General features: G+C 47.1%; 1 protein-coding gene across 2 annotated transcripts; it reads left to right on the forward strand.

The window, feature by feature from the left end:
• Positions 1-246: 246 nt before the first annotated feature.
• LOC123128766 (ubiquitin carboxyl-terminal hydrolase 23) lies at positions 247-6,613 on the forward strand. Of its 2 annotated transcripts, none has more exons than XM_044548864.1 (12): positions 247-562; positions 1,523-1,640; positions 2,495-2,605; positions 2,734-2,906; positions 3,008-3,334; positions 3,439-3,564; positions 3,716-4,429; positions 4,521-4,685; positions 4,831-4,890; positions 5,024-5,927; positions 6,048-6,144; positions 6,228-6,613. In XM_044548864.1, the coding sequence occupies exons 1-12, from the start codon at positions 341-343 to the stop codon at positions 6,388-6,390; spliced, it is 3,180 nt and encodes a 1,059-aa protein (XP_044404799.1). In that variant the 5' UTR covers positions 247-340; the 3' UTR covers positions 6,391-6,613. The 2 variants fall into 2 exon arrangements, with proteins under 2 accessions (XP_044404799.1, XP_044404798.1); XM_044548863.1 differs by having other exon boundaries at positions 249-562; positions 4,795-4,890.
• Positions 6,614-9,044: the final 2,431 nt, after the last annotated feature.

A 9,044-nucleotide genomic window follows, 5' to 3' on the forward strand; every position in this document is an offset into this window, starting at 1 on the left:
GTTTCGAACTTTCGGCTCAATCATCAGCTCGGCCTCGTCGCTTCCGCCGACCGGACCCGACCGCCCGCCGCGCCGTCTCCTCTGCAACGATGGGCCCGGCTAACCGACGCTCCGGATGCGCGAGCCACCCCCAGCGGCCTGATCCCAGCCGTCCACCGGCCAAGGGCTACGTCGGTTACAACCCCCACCCCCGTGTGCCGCACCAGACCCGACCCGAAGCCGATCGATCGAGGCCGCACGTTTTAAACCCCCAGCGAATTGACCCCCGGAATTAAGCAGGCTAATCGGCCCCTCCGATCCGCCCAGCTGGCCCGCTGCGCCTGCGCGGAACCCTAGACGAATGGGCGAGGCGGCGGCGGCGCACCGGAGGATCCAGTTCCACGCGTCGGCGAGGCAGGGTGCGGGGGCGGGGGCGGCCGGAGGGGCCCCGATGCAGAGGCCGTACCCGAACCCCGACAGGCGATTGGCGCTAGCGGCGGCGGAGGCGCGGGAGAAGAAGGGGGAGGCGGGCGCGGGCGGGCTCGATCGGGAGCTCGCCGCCAAGGTCTACCTGCGCACAATCGTGAGTGCGCGCGCGCCCGCAGATTATTTTCGGGATATTTTTTTGTTTGGATTTGGGAGTTTTCAAATTGGCTCGTAAGTGCGGTGCGGCACTGGAACCGCAGTCTGTTGGGTTTTACTCGCACGAATTCCTGTTGTTCGCTCGTGTTGGACTGAATTTCGCAGTTCTGCACTTTGGCGAGTGTTTTTTTTTTGGGGTTCACTGACGGGATTTTGGGGTTGGAAATGATGACTCTGTTTTTGGAGTCGGTTCTCATGAAAAATTGTTGATCCCACTGTGGTTCATTCGGAATCTGGCTAGTTGTGTTATCATCAGCATTTGATTTTTATCTCGGGAATTTGCGGATGCACCTAAAAAACATGAGGCTATGCGACGATACCAGCGAAGTGAATTCACTGAGGTGCCCTGGCGTTTGATTTTACCTGGGGGTTATGCCGGCGCGCCTGAAACATGAGGCTGTAAAATAATAACCAGCGAAGTCAATTCGCTGAGGTGCCCTGGTGTCTGACCGATGCGACTGAAACATGATGTTATACGGTAATACCAGTGAAGTGAATCCACTGAGGTGCCCTGGTATCTGACTTTTACCTAGGGAATTTGCCGATGCGCCTGAAAGTCTGAAACATCATGCTATACTTGTCATACAAGTTAACTGAATTCACGGAGGCGCCCTCTTGTGTGTTAACTGAATTCACCGAGGCGCCCTCTTGTGTGTTAACTGAATTCACCGAGGCGCTCTCTTGTGTGTTAACTGAATTCACCGAGGCGCCCTCTTGTGTGTTAACTGAATTCACTGAGGCGCCCTCTTGTGTGTTAACTGAATTCACCGAGGCGCTCTCTTGTGTGTTAACTGAATTCACTGAGGCGCTCTCTTGTGTGTTAACTGAATTCACCGAGGCGCCCTCTTTTTCGTGTTAACTGAATTCAATTCACTGAGGCACCCTCTTGTGTGTAACGCAGGGGGCTGGCTTGCGGAATCTCGGCAATACGTGCTACCTCAACTCGGTCCTGCAATGCCTGACGTATACGGAGCCCTTCGTGGCGTACCTGCAGAGCGGCAAGCACACGTCGTCGTCATGTAAGTTTGATGCCACTTGACAACCAAACATATCAATTCCCCGCATGGGGTAGTATGATGGTGTTGACCCTGTAAGTCCCAGCCAGTGAAACAGCCTTTCTTGCTGTATTTGAACACCACACATTTTCCAGTAAAATGTTTAGTCTACGACCAAAAAAGCGCATTGGTTGATGTACACAACTGCTTGTCAGTGCCTTGCAGTTGCATCCTAATCATTGCTTTTTGAGACAGTGTTCTAAGCAGCGAAGCAGCATTTTGTTGCTGGTTGCGGATGATGCATTTTCCAGTAAAATGGGTTGTCTGCAACATGATTGGGGCAGCAGTTTTCAGCCCCCTGGTGGGATCTTTAGGTGTACATTGGTTGATACACCACTGCATGTTAGTATGTTGCGGTTGCACGGCAATTATTGCTTCTTGAGACATTTCATTTGATCGAAAAGAATATTAGTATAACCTCTTTGGCAGAATATTCCAATTTCATTTACTCCCTCCCCCCAAATAGATGGGGTATAAACTGAGTCAAAAAGTCAATGCTTTCAAGTTTGACCAGTTATATGTGTAAAAATATGAAGATGAACAATACCAACTCAATGTAGTTATTCAATATTGCAGTTTGTTGATATTTTCTTCTATATATTTGGTCATACTTATAAATAGTTGACATTTTGACTGATTTATACACCATCTATCTATTTGGTGACGGAGGGAGTAATTATATGTGGTATATCTCATCACCAGTTCTGTAGTAGCAGAGCATCTGTTATCATTTATCAAAGAAGTATGGAAAAATATTCTCATTGGCAGTTGCTGCTTTTCTGACAGTACAAATACTGATTTAATTATTATTTGTTAAGGCCGAGCAGCTGGATTTTGTGCACTGTGTGCTCTCCAGAACCATGTTAGATGTGCCCTACAGTCAACTGGGAAGATATTGACACCGGTGCAGTTTGTGAAGAACTTAAAATGTATCCTTTCATGTGCTATAGCTTAACTTGATAGTATATTTTCTTTTGAATTTAAGTATTGAAACACTATAACTATCTAATTTTTCCAAATTCATCATTGAATTATGCTATCTTTAACTGCTAGACAGGCATTTCTCGTAGTTTTCGTTACTACAGGCAGGAAGATGCACACGAGCTAATGGTCAACTTACTTGAGTCCATGCACAAATGCTGTTTACCTTCGGGTATACCAAGTCAGTCTCCGAGTGCTTATGAGAACAGTCTAGTTCACAGAATATTTGGTGGCCGCTTAAGAAGTCAGGTAAGTTCTGTTAATTGGTCAATTACCATTATATGAGTAATATCGATGGCAAATGTATTCCTGATTTCATCCCTGCGTGGCTATATTTACGGGCATTACAGGTGAGATGTGCAAGTTGCTCCCACTGTTCCAGCAAATTCGATCCTTTCCTGGATCTCAGTCTGGAAATTGCTAATGCTGCTACATTGCTGAAAGCACTTCAAAATTTTACTGAAGAAGAGGCTTTAGATGGCGGGGAGAAGCAGTACAATTGCCAGAGCTGCAAGAAAAAAGTTGTGGCCAAGAAAAGATTTACAATTGATAAGGCTCCTGATGTATTGACAATTCATCTGAAGCGTTTTAGTCCTTTTAACCCTGGTCAAAAGATCAACAAAAAAGTGGATTTTCAGTCAACTTTGAACTTGAAGCCATTTGTCAGTAATTCAGAAGTGAGTAACTAGTTGACGAAAGTATTAATCTTCCGATTCTAGTTTTGTATTTGTCTCTAGTGAACCTCTCCTTACAACTTACTGTGGTTATGTTCATACTGAAGGGCATGGATTTCAGATACAGTCTTTATGGTGTGTTGGTTCATGCTGGCTGGAATACACAATCAGGTCACTATTATTGCTTTGTTCGGACTTCTAGTGGGATTTGGCACAATCTTGATGATAACGAGGTAGAATTTTAGTTTTCCAATGAATTTGCACTCATGTAAACTTCTGCCAAACTTTGGTGCAAGCTTTTCCTACTGTCTTTGTATACCTGCATTTACCATGTCTTGTACTGTCTTTATTCTTCTGATGTTCATTATTTGTGGATACTTCCAGGTTTGCCAAGTTCGTGAGGCAGATGTATTGAGGCAGAAAGCCTATATGTTATTCTATGTGCGTGACAGGGTGAGGAGCTCAGTGATGTTCAAAAATAATGGTGCTACTGGTTCGTTAGTTAAGAATGCTATTTCTGAGAAGACCGCTAATATGAATGGCACAATTCGAAACGGTTTAATGGAAGCAAAATTGAATGTTCCCTCATTTACCAATGGAGATGTTAAGTCGCAGAAGCAGAACCCAGATGATGGTCGTCCTAGCATTTTTGGCAGCAGCTCACAAGGCCAGTGTTCAAAATATTCTAGCAGTACTGGAGTTATTGAAGCCGCAGCTGTCCAAAACAATGGTGTCCAAAACAATGGTATGGTTTCAGTACAGACAGCTGCTGCTACCTTGTCCATCAACACAACCAAGACAACTTCAGATAGTGAAAGGGAGATAGTTTCATCAGCACAGCCTGATGTTATTGTTCCTCATAATTCAAGCTGTGACCCGAAGGCGTATGAGAAGCCATTGCAAGAACAGCAACCTGAGTCCGATGGTGCATTTACTGATTCAGGTAAAGGCAGTACTGCTGCCTTGCCCATATGCAATGGCAGTGATGGGATGTTGGAAGAAAATCACCAGGCTTCTGAACCTCGAACAGATCCATGTGGTGAACAAACTCTCAATACAAGTAAGCCAGCGGAAAGTGCAGAAATAAAGAAAACCAAGGTAATCATATGATGCTTGCCATTGGTCTTTGCATTACTATAATTTTATACTCGAGTGTTAACACTATTGCTTTCTGTTCCCAACATGGCAGGATATGATGCTTTCTGTTTCTAATGGAACAATGTCCAGTAGAGAAGATTTAACCTGCTGTAATGAAGCTAAAGAGTCAGCAGAGTCTGGGAAGGAACCTGATAAAATAGCTATGGAGGAGCTTTCTGTGGAGAACACAGGTGCTATAACAAATGCAGTGGAGCAGGTATCTAATCAATCACCTGTCCATTCCCTCACCCGCCATGCATGCATGAAAAGAAGTAACAATCATACCTATGCATGTAGATTTAATTCGAGAAACATTGTTTCTGCAGACTTCAGTCCAGACTAATACAGTAGAGGTTGGCCAGGCTACGGTGGAGGAACTTTCTGTGAAGGACGCCGACAGTATTGCAAATGCACAGGAGCAGGTACCCCCCCCCCCCCTCCCCCCCCGGTCCGTTCGGATTACATAATGATGATGCAGATCATGGCCCATTAATATAACACTGGCCATAGCGTGTCTTGGCTCTATTTGGGTGTAACTTGATTTTCCAAATGCAGGCTTCTATGCAGAACAATGATCTGGTAGCTGGGCAGGCTCACCCTGAGACACACTTCTATTCTGAACTTTCCGCACAGGCACTCTGCCCTGAAATTTCCGCACAGGCGATCTGCCCTGAAATTTCTCCACGGGCGATTTGCCCTGAAGTTTCTCCACGGGTGACCTGCCCTGAAGTTTCTGCACATGCGATCTGCCCTGAATTGTCTGTACAGGCGATCTGCCCTGAAGTTTCTTCACAGGCGGTCTGCCCTGAAGTTTCTCCACAGGCGGTCTGCCCTGAAGTGTCCACACAGGCGGTCTGCCCTGAAGTGTCCGCACAGGCGGTCTGCCCTGAAGCTTCTGCTCAGGTGATCTGCCCTGAAGACCCTGCACAAGTGTTGGACAAGGATCCATGCCATGGTAATTTACATACAATGAAGGATTTGAAGTCCAAGAAGCATAAGGATTATTCAACTGTGCACTTGCTTTTTGTGTCCAAGCAACCTTTACTTGCTGCACTAAAACTGCACAAGAAAAGGAAACACAAAAGAGCTAAAAGGCAGTCCATTGACAATGGAATCATCGCCGATGATCAGCAGACATCAACATCAGAAACTGTTTTTACCAAGGACATATCATGTAAATCCCATAGAAGACGCAAACGCTCCCGCGCCGCTGCAAGTTCAGATAATGGTGTTGAGATATCCACGAAGAAACCACATCTCGCTGAACGCCCCAGCAGTGCTGCTGACCTTCCCGTGGACAAGAAAGACGACAAGGATGCAACACTTGCTAGTGCCGAGCTACCAGATGCATGCGTAAGCTCTGTTGCGGACCAGATTGATTCAAGAAACAGTGCACATGCAAACGAGGGAGTCCCCCGGCATTTCGATCTCCTCACAAGGGGTTTGAGAGAAATCCCTGGTAAGCACATATAACTCTCCTCTGTTGCCAGCATATGCGCAACCTTGCAGAAATGCGTTTCTCATTTTTGTTCGCTGCCATCAGCATTAAATATTTACAGTCATTGATTTTGTTTCGCAGTTCCACTGTGGGATGGCATTGACATGTCAGATAGGAAGGCAACAGAGTTTCAATATCCGAGAAGGACCGACAGTATTGGTTATGTGCTAGATGAATGGTAAGTTTGCAAACAACGGTTAATTTCTTTGTGATGGCAGGTTCTTTACTTTATGGGGTCACTCATCTCCATGTTTGTTCCAGGGACGAGGGGTATGATCGTGGGAAAAGGAAGAAGGTGAGGAAGCCACGTGAGGAGCCGAACGGACCGAACCCGTTCCAAGAGGCGGCCGATGTCAGAGCACGGCCGAGGAAGAGACCGAGATCCGACCAGGCCAGATGGGGAAACCAGCCTCGCAGGATATGACAAATCGGAGCAGCAGACGATGTTGTTGTATCTATCACCCAGTTTTGCAGTGATTGTTTTTCATTTATTCTTGTTTTGCTTCCCTCGGTGTACGTTACACTAGTTGTTTTTCCTCCAGTGTTTTCCCCCATCCTTCATGTGTTATGTAAGAGCCCTGACAGATATTCGAAGCATGTTGTTCGTTTTCTGAGTGATCAGTGATCAGATCGAGCAACAAATCCAACATTTTCTAAGTTGCTCCTGGCCTTTGTCCAGCCCTGGGACGGAGGGAGCGTCGCTCCTCGCTCGATCTGCTTGTGGTGGAGATCGCGTCACCTGATATCGGCTTGGACATGAATCAGTTGCTGAGTTGGTTTTGCACTGGCTGCTGTTGCTCTATATATGGACTTCCCACGGGAGGACGGGCTACGTATGCGTGCCTTATGACCGGAACGAATTGATCAGGAGCTAGCATTGTCCATCACGTGTATGTATACATGCGTTTTGGTCGGATGGAATCTATCCGGAGCTAGATAGGGCGTGTTTGGTTGCCCCCGTTGAGCTCAACCAGGCCGGACGGGAAGGAAGATGCCTGCTTGGTTGCGTGGTTTCACTGTTGGACCTGCATCGCACGCTTCTCAAAGCAGCCCAGAGCCTGCCTTGCTGGAAACGCTTGGATCGCCAGTTTCTCACGAGGCAGGCTGAGTGCGGTGCGAGGGCAAGGGGGGATGGCGGGAGATGGAAATCTGGGGCGCCGTCCCGGCGCCAAATCTAGCATCACCCCCCTTTCACTCGCTCACCCATAGCCACTACTCCATTTCTTCCCTATTGCCTCACCACCGGCGGCGGCTGCGATTTCAGATATGCGCTAGAGGCGGCGGCGTTTGCGGCGGATCTGGTGCTCCACTTGTTGTTGGCCACTGTCTGGTCGACCTTGTCTGTGCCATGGCTCCCCATACGCCGTCCTCGTTTATGATGCCGGTAAGTAGCACCCCCCCCCCTTTGTTAGGTCGGTGGTTAGGCCGTTAGACATGGTGTAAGATCGATTTTCCACTGAATGAACCGTCGATGTCAACTAGGTTATGGACGCACGGATGAGGCTCATAATTCAGGCAGCATCACTGATTAGTGTGATTCAGGCATGGGTCATGTTCATGCACCAAAGAGCTGTTCCTTGTGCTGGGAGACCTTTGATCCGCTATGGTCCATTGTTTATCCGGGAACAGAAGAAGATCCAAAGTCTGAACTACATCTACAACTGCAATGACGTCGAGGCTTTGTGGATGCTTCGAATGAAAAGAGCACCATTTGCCAGGCTTGTCGAGACCTTCAGGAACAGGGGACTGCTACAAGATAACATCAACACCAGTGTGGAAGAGCAAGTGGCCATGTTTCTCCATGTTGTTGGCCATAACCAGAGGTTCAGAGTCATTCACAACACATTCAGGAGATCAATGGAGACCATCTCTAGGTACTTCAAGCAGGTGCTTTTTGCTGTTGGGGAGCTTAGAGGAGAGATGATCAGGAGACCATCTGGCCAAACTCCACCCAAGATTCGCGGAAGCCCAAGATGGTACCCATACTTCAAGGTGAGCATTGACAATATTCACTTTTCATGGCTTGATATGCTTGTATCATTCAAGTTTAGCACTAACACAGGCTTGTGATGCCATTTTCAGGATTGCATTCATGCAATAGGTGGTACTCATGTCACCGCCAGAGTTCCTAAGTCACACTCTGTAGCATACAGGGGAGGAAGCACTACACAAGTCAAAATGTGCTTGCTGCTGTTGACTTTGATCTGAAGTTCATATATGTGCTGGCTGGCTGGAAGGGGTCAACGCATGATGCTAACATTCTCAGTGACAACATGAGTCGACCTGATGGGATCAACATCCCCGACACAAGTTCTACCTTGGAGATGCTGGCTATGCATGTCGGCCGGGTATTCTTCCACCCTTCAGGAAAACCAGGTACCATCTCAACGAGTTCTCTGATAGGAACTATCCTAGGACTGCACATGAGCTGTTTAATCTCAGACACTCCATCCTTAGAGTAACTGTTGAGAGGGTATTTGGAGCTCTGAAATAGGTTTAAGATCGTGGATCAGAAGCCATTCCACCCATACCCCATTCAGGTTAAGCTTGTTCTTACTTGTTGCATTCTGCATAATTGGATCCTCCAGTGGAGCTTTGATGAACACGTGCCTGAGGAGCAAGAGGTCGAGCCTGAGGATGTTGTTAGCTCCGGCCATGGTGTGGAGGCATTTGACAATGACGATTGGAAGAACAAAATGTTGGAGTGGGCAGAGGCAATGTGGCTTAATAGAGGTCAGTGCAGGATTTGAAGAAGAGAAAGAAGAAGAAGAAGAAGAAGAAGAAGAAGAAGAAGAAGAAGAAGAAGAAGAAGAAGAAGAAGAAGATGTCGTAGCAGTAGAAGCAGAAGCAGAAGAAGAGGAAGAGGAAGAGAAAGATCTGGTAGCAGCAACACCGATGAGCTATCCCCTATTTAGCCAATGGCTATTAATAATTTGAACTGTCATTTGATAGTAGTTAGGATGAATTGTCATTTGTTTAACTAGCTGGCACTACATATTCAGATTGTGTGTGGTAAGCTCACCACTAGTTAGAAGTGGTGACAACACCTTATGCAGGTTGCAACCAAACACCATGTCA

This window comes from Triticum aestivum, chromosome 6A (genome assembly GCF_018294505.1).
Source record: "Triticum aestivum cultivar Chinese Spring chromosome 6A, IWGSC CS RefSeq v2.1, whole genome shotgun sequence".
In the NCBI taxonomy this organism is placed as follows: domain Eukaryota; kingdom Viridiplantae; phylum Streptophyta; class Magnoliopsida; order Poales; family Poaceae; genus Triticum; species Triticum aestivum.

Coding starts and splice junctions, on each gene's coding strand:
- LOC123128766 (XM_044548863.1), top strand. CDS start 341: ATGGGCGAGGCGGCGGCGGCGCACCGGAGGATCCAGTTCCACGCGTCG. Junction 3,335..3,438: donor CATTTGTCAGTAATTCAGAA/GTGAGTAACTAG, acceptor TTCATACTGAAG/GGCATGGATTTCAGATACAG. Junction 4,891..5,023: donor TTGCAAATGCACAGGAGCAG/GTACCCCCCCCC, acceptor TTCCAAATGCAG/GCTTCTATGCAGAACAATGA.